At 34.3% G+C, this 15863-nt stretch overlaps 1 protein-coding gene across 1 annotated transcript in view; it reads left to right on the top strand.

Moving 5' to 3' along the window:
• Positions 1-15863, top strand: part of CFH (complement factor H) — a 94056-nt gene that overhangs the window by 53908 nt on the left and 24285 nt on the right. Inside the window, exons 10-11 of the mRNA XM_032136422.2 lie at positions 5471-5653; positions 7603-7779. Of these exons, the coding sequence (XP_031992313.1) occupies positions 5471-5653; positions 7603-7779 (360 nt within the window). The remainder of the gene's footprint in view (positions 1-5470; positions 5654-7602; positions 7780-15863) is intronic.

Raw genomic sequence — 15863 nt, 5'->3', positions numbered from 1 at the left:
CTTCTAATTATACCTCTCCTGTTACTACAATGCCTAGACAGGCATAGCAACACTGTAGTTCAACTGTTTCAAGGTATTGCCACTGGAAGAAACTTATGAGAATGTTGGATCTGTCAGTAACTCCCCCCAAACTATTCAAAATAAGCATTTTCTGTTAGTCATACTTGTCACTGACTTTCTGGATGTCCCAAATACGACTATCTGCACCAGCGTCTTTCCATGGCTACTTTCCAGGTCCAAGTAATAGTACACCAAGAAATCACCACCCCATGTGTCAATCTCTTTCTGCCTATCATAAATGGAAAGTCATTCCATTACATAGGCCCTCCATGCCCCATGGCATACTGGGCAGACAAACGCAGCTAGGAGAAGGGAAATAAAACTAAAAGTTTCTCCTTACTATGCCAAAAATATTTACAGTGGGGAATATCACACAAATTATGGGGAGCCTGTAAAAAAAGATCTCTAGTTCGGCCGGGCACGGTGGCTCACGCCTGTAATCCCAGCACTTTGGGAGACCGAGGCGGGCGGATCACGAGGTCAGGATATCGAAACCATCCTGGCTAACACGGTGAAACCCCGTCTCTATTAAAAATACAAAAAATTAGCCGGGCGTGGTGGCGAGCACCTGTAGTCCCAGCTACTCCGGAGGCTGAGGCAGCAGAACAGCATGAACCCGGGAGACAGAGCTTGCAGTAAGCCGAGATCGCGCCACTGCACTTCAACCTGGGTGACAGAGCGAGACTCCGTCTCAAAAAAAAAAAAAAAAAAAAAAAGATCCCTAGTTCAATTCCATTTGTCTATATTCCCCATGAAAAAATCCATCAATAAATGCACCCTTGAGGGCTTTACCTGTGTACCCCCTTGGTACATGTTTATTTGTGGCATAGGATCAGACCCTCCTCTGTTAGGACAAGCCCACTGGTGTCTCAATAACCTGTATATTGAGGGCTCTCACTTACTGAGATACTTCTCAGTCCATCCTAATGACAAAAGCTTCTGCCCATTTTCCCACAGACTCCTAAAGGGACTGCCAGGCGTATATCAATATATCTGGTGGCAGAGCCTTCTAGGCATCACGAGTCCTAGCTATGGAGTATACATTCACTGGGACATGATCAGAAACTTATTGGCAACCACAGAAATAATTGCAAAAGAGGCTGCTAAGAACATTAAGACTGAGAAAACTCTTCAAATTTACTTGCCCAGATAGTTCTTGACAACGGAACTACACTTGATTTTCTCTTGGCGTTACAGAGAGGAGTCTGTATAGTGATCAATACCACCTGTTGTGCTTATATCAATGCTTCTGGTAAAATAAAAACCAAGCTAAAGAAAATCTTTCAGCAGTCTCGCTGGAGACCATTTGTCTCTACCACAGACCCTATGTCTGACTAGTTCTTTGAGCTTTCCCCCTGCATACTCCATGTTTTCCAGTCCATTTTTCAAGGGCTCTTAAAGTTCAAGCTCACGATTCTGTTTATAGGGCTTATAATTTACATCATAGGCTGCTATTCAATTAAATATTACAATAAAACCATAGACTGAAGTACTAACATGTTCATGCAGCACCCTAAGCTGGGTATAACAACCTGCAGGTTGTTACAAGACGGTTTCATTCCTCTAATCCTGACTCACTGTGCACCTTGTCAGCAAAAAGAAGCTAGAATGGCCATTGCCCGATTCATACCATATTAGCCGTTACACCTCAGGGTTGAGAAGGGATCAAGCCTGGGAGGAACTGAAACTGTCCCTAGGAAAGTCATATGAAATTGATTAAGGGGGAAAAATTCAACTATGCTTTCAGGAAAATCAGCAGTAATCACTAAGTCAGCTTTCCATTTGTCCTGCTTCTCTGTAACTGGTCAGTGATTACTACCCTAGGATAAAGAAGCCTTTGTCACAAGACCTTTTGGTCCTTTTCCTTTCTATAGATAAAATCTGAGACATTGTGAGACGATAATCTTTCTGCATGAGTTTCTCCTTTAGGTTCTGCATACGAAAAAAAAAACCTACCAACATACTGGTCAATTAGGCAAAACCTTATTTTCACAAAAAATTAAAAAATTAGCCAGTCATTATGGCACAGGTCTGTAGTACCAGCTGCTCAGGAGATCTGAGGTGGGAGGACCACTTGAGCCTGGGAGGCAGAAGTTGCAGTGAGCTGAGATCACGCTACTGAAATCCAGTTGGGCAACAGAGCAAGACCATGTCTCAAAAACAAAAAACAAACACACACACACGCACACACACACACACACACACAAACATCAGCTGGTCTAAGGAGCCCAGTAAAATGCTGACTCAGGAAATAATGCAGGTTCCACATCCTGGTGACTTCATCCCCCTTACCCTGACCAATTGACAACCCAAATTTTCTAGCCCCTCACCCTCCATGATCCCCTTAAGGTCTCTTGCACATAGTCCCTTCTCAGAACAGATCTGGGGCTTGAGAATCCTCCCAATTCCTTGTTTGGTGCCCTTGTGTTGATTAAAGCCTTTCTTTGCTGCAAACCCTACTGTCTCAGCGTATTGGTCTATTGCTAAACAGTGGACACGTGAAACTGATAGTGTTATAACAAAATAGAATAGAAGCTATTTATAGGATCGATCCATGCATGTGAGTCTATTTCTGGACACCATTTTCTCTTCTATTCTTCTGCGTGTTTATCCTTTAACCAGTATCACGAGATCCTTTACTCACTGTAGCTTTTTTTAAGTCTTAAAATTTGGTAATGTGAGTTGTTCAACTTCTGTTATCTTTTGAAGAATTGTTTAGCTATTTTAGCCCCTTTACCTTTCCATATGACTTTAGAATCAGCATGTTCATACGTGCAAAACATTGTGCTTGGTTATTCACTAGAACTGGGACACATTCATAGATGAATCTGGGGAGAACTGATATGTAATAGTATTAAATTTTTCAGTACATGAACATTATATATCCTTTGATTTAGTAAGATCATACGATCTTACACTAGTTTTTGTGTGATTTTGAGCATACAGATCCTGTATTTTACTAGATTTATAACTAAATATTTTGTATTTCATCCTTCAACTAAAAATGCAATTTGTTTAATAGACAGAATTTATTAATGCTACCTAATCCTTCTTGAGAGAGCTATGATAGTTTGTGGCTTCAGTAATTTTTTAATTCATTCAAGTTCTTGAATTTATTGACATGGCATTATTCAGAATATTTTTTATTTTTCTTTTAATATATGTAAAAACCATAACGATGTCATTTCTGTCATTGCTGTTATAAGCAATTTGTGTCATTTTTTTCTGATTTAGTCTCTCTAAAGGTTTCTCAATTATAGAGATCTAAAATAACAAGCTTTTGGTTTCCTTGTTTAAATACATATTTACTTCTTTATTATTTCATCTCTGATCTTTATTGTAGTATTTCTTCTGCTTACTTTGAGATTAATTTTTTCTACTTTTTCTAATATCTAATGGTAGAGGCTAAGGTTATTGAAGTGGAACACCGTCATTTTCTATCCCAGGTATTTAGTGACACCAATTTATTTCCTACTGCTCTAGTGCCATTTCACAACTTTTGATATGTAGTATATCAATCAGTGTTTGGCTGGAGTAGGGTGAGTATTCCATAAAAGATTTACTGTGATTTTTGGAGGGAGGTGTGAAGAGAGTATTATTGCCAAAATGTGGATTTTTTTTTTAACTCCACTCTGTATTTTGGCTAAGAGAAGCAGCTTTGGAACTTCTCAAGTTTGTACATCTGTGAGACTCCAAGGATTACTTGTTTTAATTTTTTTTAAGTCTAAGTTTGTTATGGGTCAACTTAGTTCTTTCAAGGCTTATTTTTAAGCTTTTAAAAAGCTGGTTTAGGGAGGCTAGAACTGTGTCCCAGTTCTAGCCTCTGGGTAAACCCCAGAGATAATTTGTTCAGATTTGCTCCTGATGTCTCCACTAAATGACTCCACTAAATGACCTAGATGTTCGAATGAGTCTTTCTACTCTGATTGATTCCATTTAAATATCTCCCCATGTTGTGTGTGCTCTGGGAATCCTTTACTTTTTTGTTCTCTGGTAGTGTTCTTCAGCTGATAGGTATCCTTGGTCCATTCTTGCGGAGTTTTACTCAACTCTCCAGAGTGTCAATATTCAGCCAAATAATCTAGGGAGTTGCTGTGGAAATTTGTAGAGCCCTTTCACTCCATAGTTTCTTCTTTTCTCACTCTGTTTCCTGCAGATTCTAGTTACCTCATCTTCTTTGGGAACACTGAGTTTTGTTTCTTCTACTCAGCAAGTGTGTCATTTTCTGCTTGAATTCTCCTTCTCCGTGCTGCTGTTTGGAAAATTTCTCCCAGCATAAAGTCACTTTGATGATGGAACTCATCTCATTGTGACTTTTTCTCTGAAATTAGTTGCTCCCTGCTTTCCAATGTCTGAAAATGTTATTTTCATCTATTTGGTTCCATTTCCTTATTTGTGGCTAGAACTCTGTTTTACTTGATTATTCTTGCCTGGCCTTTTACCCTTTTAAATTGTCTCTACTGTTTGTTTTCTACTTGATTTCTGCTCGTATTTGGATTTGTTTCAAAATTTATACTCATGCTGGATTTTGTCTGCTTTCTTTGTTATAATTTATTATAAATAATAATTTATTTTCAGTTTTATTCTTTTCTTTTATAGCTACATAATGATAAATTTCCCTCTGAGGACTACTTGAGTGTCATCTCACCAAGTTTTATTTAATATGTTTTTATTATCATTCAATTCAAAATATTTAATGTTTCCTCTTCTGATTCTCTCCTTATCCATGAGTTATTTATAAATGAAGCTGAGTTCTGGGAAGCAACCTAGGAACCGACAGTAATTTCTATCATCAGTTTACAGAGGCAGTAACTTCCACTCTTTCAAGTTAAGTTCTACATAATTTGAGGAATCATCATTTTGGCCTTTCAAGATAAATAAATCTGTTCCTCATCTTCTTTGAACTCCACATGTCCATTTACTTTGAAGCACACAATAAGAATGACATTTCAAATTCTTGGAGCCAAGGCTATGACAATTATTTCGGCAGATTTTCTAAGATCATCACGGGATCTCATATACTCCAATTGGCTAAATGAGATTTGGAATTGCCAGAAGATCTAAAATAGGCAAGATTAAAAAGTCCTAAGAAATAATACTCATTATCTATTGAGTTTTGACATGCTATAGAATTCCAAATCCATTAGACAAACAGATTTCCAATAATTTCTTAGAAATAATTGTAAGTGTCTTAAACAGAGGCTTGTTTCAAAAAGTGATGAAGAGTCTTGATGTAATGTCTTCGGCAAAGCTGAACTTACTTTCCTTGACTTAAGTATTTGAATGCTTATGATTATCCAGGTTTTCAGTTACAAATGACTCATTATTTTTTATATTTACATATTATTTAAATACTTATAAAATGTTATTGAACATACGCTTATCTTTTTCTCATTCTCTTCCCTTTTAGAAACGTGTTCCAAATCAAGTATAGATATTGAGAATGGGTTTATTTCTGAATCTCAGTATACATATGCCTTAAATAAAAAAGCAAAATATCAATGCAAACTAGGATATGTAACAGCAGACGGTGAAACATCAGGATCAATTACATGTGGGAAAAATGGATGGTCAGCTCAACCCACATGCATTAGTAAGTAATTTATTATGTTTGTATTGATTATCCAGATGATACAAAAAGTTTACTAACTTTAGTCTTTTTGTGGGAGCTGATATAATTTCATTTGAAAAGAAAAGAAAAAAAAACCTACAGGAACAAAGCAAACATCAATTTTTTTTCCTTTTCACATTAATTACTCAAATATTAGTCTGTCTTTCCATTCAGGCTTTTCTTACTCTAAAGCATTCTGTGTTACAGAAACAAGTTAGGGAGCTTTATGTGTATTCTGGTTTAAATTGATTTTGCTTTAGCTGAGAGCTTTATGACTGTTATATATATATCTGTTTTATATGATTAGCCTTTTACATCAAAGTCTTTACTCCTAGATGTAAAAGTCATGTTTTTATTGAAGATATGGATGCATAGTGCATAATATCAAAATAATTTAAACTCTATAATTTGTAGATTTGACACTGTAGGATATGTCTAATACTGAATATCTTCCCTCTTTGAAATTTTTCATAAATATTTAGGTAGTAGAGAGACAAAATATTCCTAGATGGTACCAATTTCCGGTCTATTGCATGATTTTCCTACCACACTATCTAGATATTTATGAAGATTTCCCTGCCACACTATCTAGATATTTATGAAAATTTTCTAGGAACAATTGGCTCAATTTGTCTTATTTTTTGCAAAACCACTCAGTAATATATATATATGTGTGTGTGTGTATACATATATATATCTATATATAGAGAGATATATATATACATATAGATATATATGTATGTGTGTATACATATATATGTATGCATATATGTATATATGTATATATACATGTATATATGTATATGTATATGTGTGTATATATATCTATATATAGAGATATATATACACATATAGATATATATGTATATGTATATCTGTGTATACATATATGTATGTATATATGTATATATATACATGTATATATATACACATGTATATATGTGTATATATATGTGTGTATATATATCTCTATGTATAGAGATATATATACATATAGCTATATATACATATATATATATATATATATATAGAGAGAGAGAGAGAGAGAGAGATGGAGTCTTGCTCTGTCGTCGTCCAGGCTGGAGTGCAGTGGCATGATCTTGGCTCACTGCAACCTCCATTTTCATGTTCAAGTGATTCTCCTAGCTCGGCCTCCTGAATAGCTGGGATTACAGGCACCCGCCATCATGCCCGCCTAATTTTTGTATTTTTAGTTGAGACAGGGTTTTGCCATGTTAGCCAGGCTGGTCTCGAACTCCTAATCTCAAATGATCCTCCTGCCTCTCAGTAATATATTTGAAGTAATATTTAATATACTCATGTTAAGTGAAGTGAATATTTAAGATATTCATGTATACTGTTTTCATTTTTTTAATGTCTGTGCTTAATATGAGGTCTAGTTTACAAAAAATGTTAGTCCTCATAAAAAAGCTCATTTTATACTAAATTTTTATTAATTATTCTTTTTAAGATTTTCTTATTATTAAAGAGAAAATGTCTTGTATAACATAGGAATTCATCTTTTCAATCATTTTTTTCCTTTTTACATATGTCTCAACTACGAATTAGTCTGGACTCTTAATTTACAAAATTCTTTTATGATTTTCTTTAAAAAAGTAATGTACACCTGTAGTGGCCTGTTTTATTACTAGCATTGTCATAAATGCTTTAGTATAAATGAATTAAGAAAAATGTTTTTAAAATATGTTTTGGGGCTTAAGCAATGAAAAAAATGTTGTGTAGAAACATAGACTTTCACTTTTGGCAACTATTTTACGACAATAAATTCTCACCAGTCATAGATTATTTTTGTACAGTACTTATTTATTAGTATATCTAATCAATAAAGCTGCTTCTTCTTAGAATGGGAAATACTCAGATTGTTTATTAGATGATATTAGAAATGACATTCTAAATTTTTTATGCACTAGAATCTTGTGATATGCCAGTATTTATGAACGCCAGAGCTAAAAATGACATCACATGGTTTAAGCTGAATGACATATTAGACTATGAATGCCATGATGGTTATGAAAGCACAAATGGAAGCACCACTGGTTCCATAGTGTGTGGTTACAATGGTTGGTCTGATTTACCCATATGTTATGGTAAGTACTGGTTGTTCAGAAATTCATTTTCAAAATGAAAATAAATCTGTGTTCCAATTTTAAAAATTTGAATTATGTAGAGGAATTGTTAAGGAATGTTGATTAAAATCAAGGTATCTCCTGATTTGACACCTGGGAAAAGAAGGGAGTTTTGAAAATATCTCTAAAATGCTGCATTAAATTAATATTACCTCCAGATTTGTGATTATAGTATAATTGCTTTTGTTACCCTAAATAAAAGATTCCAAATTATTTAGAACCTAGCACTCATTACCAAAATTATAGTTGGTTACAACTTCCTCAGCTAATTTTTTTTTTACTTTCTACTTTACATCTTCTATCTTGTGTGTTAATTTCTGTACTTTCTGAGTGTAGTTCTTTATTTTCTAAATTTGACAAGTTCTGAAGACCATTTACATGAATCTCATTTATGTTTCCCAATCAGCCATCTATTTTTCAGGGTTAGAAGGATGGACTCTGTGGGAAAACAAGTATATGCAGAGTGTTCCAAGGCAAAGAAAAATATGTGCAAAGCTGTAAAAACAAAACAATATATTTCAAGGTGGTAAAGCAGAGTCTAGCCTGCTGAGGCTAGATGGGAGGCAAGGAAACAATTATCCAGATCAGCTCAGGGCATCATATCATTCGGATTCATTTTATAACTAATGAAAACCCATAAAAGAGTTTTAAGAAAAGGAATGGTATAATTTGATTTCTAGTTTTGTTGGATTGTTTTCCTGGATGCTGTACTTGTTGTAGGCAAGAGGCGACACAATGAGTCCAGGTAGGGTGAGAAAGTGTGGGGACTGAGAGAGATTGATGATAGGGGAGGTGCAGAGCAGAAGGCTGATTTGGAAAACATTTTGGTGATGAAAAGTACAGGTGATGTTACTAAATGTTGGGTGTGAAAAAGAGTGAGATCAAGGGACTCACATGTTTGTTTTTAATTGTTTTCTCACAAGTATGTAGGTAAATGGCAATATCATTTTGTAAAATGATACTGACTGGATAGAAAGCATGTTGAGAGGGCTGTTGCAACTTTTGACTTGGACACATTATAATTGAGTCACCAATGGAAAACCAAAACTGGTTATGTGAACTGCGGAGTTGGATATGCATCTAGAGAGGAGATATGCATTTCGGAGTATCATCATATAAATGATGACACTAAATTGGATAAGAATACTGAATGAAAAGAGCAAAGAGCTCAAGATGAAGCCCTGAAACATTACCACATTTACATATAAGACAAAAGAGGAACAGATAGTAAAGAAAATGGGGAAAAAAGGAGGACCCAGAGAAACAGGAGAAAAAATCTAGAATGTTGCCATAGACATAAAAATATGGAAATTATTAATGAAAAGGGAGTGTAACAGATTGCTTAATAAGTCATCCTGTCTGAATTCTAATTCCACTACTTGCTAGGCATGTATCTTTGGTCAACACAGCAAGTCTATTTGAAGCTTTGTTGACTCTTTCTTGCTGATAAAATGTCACAATATTTACAAAGAGTTCTAATATTTCAAAGGATCATGTTGGTTAGCAGACTAAAATACTTATAAATATTTATTGCCATAGTGCCTTATATAATAAAGTCAAAGAAGTTGTAATTTAATTACCTTATTATCATTATCAAAGTGACAAATATTTCTAATGTAGTTACTATGTTCTGTTCAGAAATTGTGATGGATTAGGTAAGGTACAGGCCAGTGACAAGCGTAACAAAAATGGTTTTTAATAGAGTAGAAGAGACAGACCCTACATAGAATCTGCCAATAAAAATAATGAGCAAGACATTCAATACAGACTGTAGACATAAGTCTTTCAAGATTCTGGCTTTGAATCAAATAGGAAGATCAGAATATTGCTTGAGGAAAGTTGTGCACTGAAGGGAGAATTAAAAAAAAAAGATGTAAGACACCAGAGCAGATACAGCAAAAGGGGAGCTGCAGAGGCTGAACACATGACTTACATAGTTGCCCTGAGAAAATGCGAGGGGAAGGGATTCACAGCTACTGTGGAGGTATTGTGCTTTGGTGGCAACAGGACTCCTTACAACCTTGTGACAGGTGACAACAGGACTGCTTACAACTTTGTGACAGGAGATGGGAAGGAAAATGAGCAGTAACGTTGGAAAATGGTAGAAGCTGATGGATTCTGTTTTGAAGTATGAGACATGGTCATCTGAGATTGAATAGTGTGTGGGCGAAGGAGGAGGAAGAGTACTAGGTAGAACAGAAAAGTTTTGAAATAGTTGCAGCTGAGAAAGAGAATGAGTACATTGTAGATGAAAAGCAGTGTCAAAGGTCCAGTTAAATTTGACTCATTCCAGCTGTTGTAAACACCTATCATAGGACAGGAGAAAATGGTGAAAACACAAGCACAGGTCTACCTATCCAGAGATTTTATTCTAATATAAGAGAGTGGAAAACAAAAAAGAAATAAGCCAAATATCCAAGTAATAAAAATATTTAAAATATATTTTATGGATCACTGTGTTCAGAGAAATAGAAAATCCAATAATTGAGATAGAAAATAGGAGGGAAGGAACTGGAGATCTGTTTCACATAGGAAGTCATCTATGCAAAGAATGGTTGAAAGCCATTCATTATAGTGAGAAGGGTATGTGCAACAGCTGAGGCAGCAAAGAACTTGACCTTTTTAATAAAATTCAAAGATCATAAAATCTGAATCCTGGATTTAGTGGAGGAGAGAGACATTTGATAACATTGGAAGAGTAGGCATGGACCATAAAGAGTTTGAGTTTTGTTGTAATTGAAAGGGGAAGACTTAATTTAAGAGAATCATAAATTTCTTTTCTGTGATGATAGGTAAATTTAGGTTTTATGAAGCCAGAAGCTTTTACAATTTTGAGGGGTCTTCTTCAAAAAAGAACACAAAATTGTGAATATATTACTTCAATAGTCTTTCCAATCACCAGACATGAAATGAAAACCAGAAGGAGAGAAAGTTGGAGTGGCGGACATAGCAGCAGAAGCTGATGTAGAAAATGTCTTTCTATTGCAAATTGTACAAAGACTTAGGATCATTTGAACACAAAACTAGGAATTTGCTAGTATAATACAGGCCTCCAAACATTAAACGAAGAAATACCAGCTTAGTATTCTTTTCAAATATTCTTCTCTCAGCCATGTAACAGAAAACTGCATGTGGATTGACAGATATCTGAGTATATTTCAAGTGTCCTAGGAGGTCTCTTCTTTGTGGAAAGCTTTCCACGGAATTCTTATTACAGAGCACATAAGCTAAATAAGGAGTATGTATCTCAGAGTTAAAAATTCATATTAACATTTCACATATCTAGTACTAGGACTCAGGGTTTTGAGTTTTAGATGAAGAAAAGTATTTCTAATTCATGGAGTGTCCATTCACATTCTTCTCTAAATCACGTTTAGTAAGTTATTACCTTTATATAAATACAGCATTTGAATAATACCCAATAATCAAGATCTTAAGTTTTCTTTTTAAGATAATGCTTTTCACAGTATTACTACAGAGAGAATTTATATAAAATTAGCACAAAATATGTAAACAAACACACATACAAAAAAAAAAGAATTGCTATGTAGAAGATTGGTATAGACTTTTAGGAGAGAAATCTCAGTGATTCTCATTCAAGTGTGATTTTCTCAATCTGCAAAACTCGTTAAAACAAACACAAAAGCAAATTTCTGTAGTTATTATTTTATGACATTACTTTTAAGAATAATTTTAAATCTAATTTTTTAGTTGTATTTTAATAATTGAGGTTATGATGTAATTTTTTTTTTTTTTTTTTTTTTTGAGACAGAGTCTCGCTCTGTCGCCCAGGCTGGAGGGCAGTGGCGCAATCTCGGCTCACTGCAAGCTCCGCCTCCCAGGTCCACGCCATTCTCCTGCCTCAGCCTCTCTGAGTAGCTGGGACTACAGGCGCCCGCCACCACGCCCGGCTAATTTTTTGTATTTTTAGTAGAGACGGGGTTTCACCGTGGTCTCTATCTCCTGACCTCATGATCCGCCCGCCTCGGCCTCCCAAAGTGCTGGGATTACAAGAGTGAGCCACCGCGCCTGGCGGGTTATGATGTAATTAATTTTCTTTTTAGTTTGATTCTAATTAGTGAATTCTAGCTTGTACTTTTCTAAATTAGCAAGAAAGGAGGATTCTGTATAAGAAAAATAATATTTTGGATAATATTTAGTAATGTTGCTGATTTTTAAAAATTATAAACATGTAAGAGATAATTTTACACATTTCTTATTTGAATCAGAATAATTATCAAATTTATTAAACATTGATATAAATAGTACATATAACAAAAATTGTTATGTTAACATAAATATTCAGGATACCTAGAATTTGCCTTTCCATGTGACCTTGAAAATATATCTTGGTTTGTTTTCTTTATTTGTAATATATTAATTATGTGTTTTTTATATTTTTTCTAACTTAACATATATTAGAAATGCTATTTTGGGTTCTTTTTCCTTGATTACATTAAACAAAAATACCAATTTTAATTAATTTCTTAGTGCATACATCTTCACTGATAAATCTTTGATGAGAATTTACCTTTTTGTGATGTATATGTCAGTCATCAAGAATTATAAACATGATGAAACTGGAAATCATTTGAGGTTGTTTAGTTTCAGTTAAATAAAGTTATCCTTGACTCTGCAATGACAGATATTATATCATCATTATTCTCGGGATCCTCCCCAGTTCTATTATAAATTTAACTTCTTAAGATATTTCCATGGTGTTTTATGATGTGTTCTTTTATTTTTAAAATTTTAATTTCTATGTTTTATACGTTTAGACGGTCCAAATGCAGTTTTGTTGCATGGATATATTGCATAGCGGTGAAGTCTGTACTTTTAGTGTATTCATCACCCAAATAGTGAACATTGCACCCATTAGGTAATTTCTTATTCCTCACCCTCCTGCTATCCTGCCACATTTCTGAGTCTCCAATGTCTATTACTCAGCACTCTCTGTCCTTGTGTACACATTATTTAGCTCTCACTTATAAGTGACAATACGTGGGATTTTACTTTCTGAATCTGAATTATTTCACCTAAAATAATGGCCTCTAGTTTTATACATGTTGCTTCTGAAGGCATGATTTTATTCTTTTTTTCTTTTTCTTTTTTTATTTTTGGCTGAGTAGTATTCTATGGCATATATCTATACCACATATTCTTTATCCAATCATCTGTTGGTGGACAATTAGTTTGATTCCATATTATTGCTACTGTGAGTAGTGAGGCTATAAACATATGAGTCTGAGTATCATTTTGATATAATAATTGATTTCCTTTGGGTAGATACACAGTAGTGGGATTGCTGGATGAAATGGTAGTTCTGTTTTTAGTTCTTTGGGAAATGTCCATTCTGTTTTCCATAGAGGTTGTACTAATTTACATTCCCACCAACAGCGTATAAGCATTCTTCTTTCTCCTCGCTGTCACCAACATTTATTATTTTTTGACTATTTGACAGTGGCCACTGTGTCTAATGTAAGATGATAACTCATTTTTTTAATTCACATTTCTCTGATGATTAGTGATATTGAGTTTTTTTTCATATTTCTTGGTCATTTTCGTGTCTTCTTTTGCAAAATGTCTCTTCATATCCTTTGCCCACTTTTTCATGGGATTATTATTATTATTTTTTTCTTGTTGAGTTGTTTCAGTTCTTTGTAGATTCTGGATATTAGTCCTTTTTCAGATTCATAGTTTGCAAATATTTTCTTCCATTCTGAGTTTGTCTGTTTACTCTGTTTATTATTTCATTTGCTGTGCAGAAGATTTTTAGTTTAATTCAAAATCACCCAGAAGTAGGTCATTTAATTTTCATGTATATGGATAGTTTTGAAAACTCTTTATGATATTGATTTATGGTTATATTTCACCATGTTCTGATAAGATACTTGATATTATTTCTAAGCTTTAAAATTTTGGGGACTTGCTTTGCTGCTGTAGCCTAGCATATGGTCTATTTTGGAGAATGTTCCATGCACAGGTGAGAAAATCATATATTCCGAGGTTGTTGGGTGGAAGGTCGTTAAAATGTCTGTTAGGTCCATTTGTTCTAGAGTCCAATTTAAGTATAAGATTTCTTTGTTTATTTTTTTGTCCCGGCAATCTGTCTAATACAGTCATTGGGGGTGTGGAGGTTGCTCGCCTCATTATATTGCTGTTTATCTTTCTACTTAGCTCTAGTAGTATTTCATTTATGAATCTGAGTGCTGAGGTTTTGAGTGCGTATATATTTAGAACTTTTATATCTTCTTGCTTCCTTTATGATTATATAATGAACTTCTTTGTCTTTTTTTCTCTTGTTGATTTAAAGTCTTTTTTATATATAAATATAACTATACCAAATGCTTTTTGTTTCTATTGTTCAAAATATCTGCCTCCATACCTTTACCATGAGTTTTTATAGGTTTCTCTAAGTTAGGTGGGTTTCTTGTGAGCAGCATGTGGTTGGTTTCTGTTTTCCAAATTTGGTCCACAAATCTACATCTTTTAAGTGGAACATTTAATCTATTTATGTTAAAAGTTAATATTGTCATGTGAGGTTTTGTTCTTGTCATTATCTTAGTTGTTACCTAGCTGGTTTGTAGTCTTAACTGTGTAATTTTTTAATAAGACCTGTGAGTTTTGTACTTTTGCATGTCTTTATGATGGTGAGTATTGACCATCTATATCCATGTTCAGGACTCCCTGGACCATTTCTTGTGGGGTGAATTCCTAAAGTGGATTTCTAGTGGTGATGAACTCCCTTAGTGTTAGCTTGTTTTGGAAAGACTTTATATATTCTTCATTTATGAAGTTTAGTTTAGCAAAATACAAAATATATCTCTAATATATGTTTTTTCAATAAATATGAAATAATCTTTCTTTAAGAACTCTGAAAATAGGACACCAATATCTTCTGGCTTGTAGTTTCTGCTGAGAAGTCCACTGTTAGTCTTATGAGATTTCCTTTATACTTGATTAGATGCTTTTCTCTTGCTGATTTTATAATTTTTCCCATTCACATTGACTTTAGATAGCCTGATGACTATACGTTTGTAGAAGTTCATCTCGCAATGCATCTTCCTGGTGTTATCTGATCCTCTTGTATAAGGATGTCTATATCTCTAGCAAGAGGGCAAGAGGAGATAAATTTTCCTGAAAAAGGTTTTTTTAGCTTTTTCTTCTCCCTCAAGAATATCTGTAACTCTTAAGTTTTCTCATTTTTTAGAACGTCATTTTTCTCAAAACCTTTGCTCATTAAGAAAAGTTATTTGCTCTTTATTTTTGTCTGACAGGGTTAATTGGAAAGATCTGTCTTCATGCTCTCAGAGAGCAAGTTTTTCTGCTTGATATAGTCTGTAATTAAATCTTTCAACTATATTTTGTAATTCTTCAATGAATTTTTCATTTCCATAAGTTCTATTTGTTTTTTAAAAATATTTTTAGTACATTTTTCATTCATATCCTGAGTTTTTTTCTAATTTCTTTGTGTTGCCTTTCAACTTTCTCTTGGACTCCATTTAGCTACTTTAAAATAAATATTTTAAATTCTTTGGTATTTCAAAGATTTTATTTTGGTTAGGACTTATTGCTGAAGAGTTAGTGTGATCCTTTGCGAGTGTTGTAATACGCTGTTTTAAATCATACTTCCAGAAATGTTTCAGTGGTTTCTTCTCATCCAGATGAACTATCTCTTCTTATTTTTGAGTCCAGTTTCCAACAGACAGGATTTTTTTTTCCCCTTTGAGAATATAACTATGATGTATGTTGTATAGGGCTATTCGGTTTAGGTTCTGGGTTCTTTCAGTGGTAAAGACTCTGAGTATATTGGTTAGAGATAACTTTTGTATGATGGCTTTCTTAATTGCTGGTTGTAGTACTTATGTACTGGGTATATGACGAGGCTTACTGCCTCCTGAAGGGCTGGTATGGAGGACTTCGCAGAAAACTAACCTTGTTCTCCTGCAACATGCCCTAGTGTCAGCATTTTGCACTGGCCTGTGCAGTTCAACATTCAGGACAGTAGGTGGCGCGGACAGGTAAGAGCCAGCTGCAGGGGAAGC

This window comes from Hylobates moloch, unplaced genomic scaffold, assembly GCF_009828535.3.
Source record: "Hylobates moloch isolate HMO894 unplaced genomic scaffold, HMol_V3 SCAFFOLD_18, whole genome shotgun sequence".
Taxonomy (NCBI): Eukaryota; Metazoa; Chordata; class Mammalia; order Primates; family Hylobatidae; genus Hylobates; species Hylobates moloch.
This window is presented reverse-complemented; position numbering and strand designations above follow the sequence as displayed.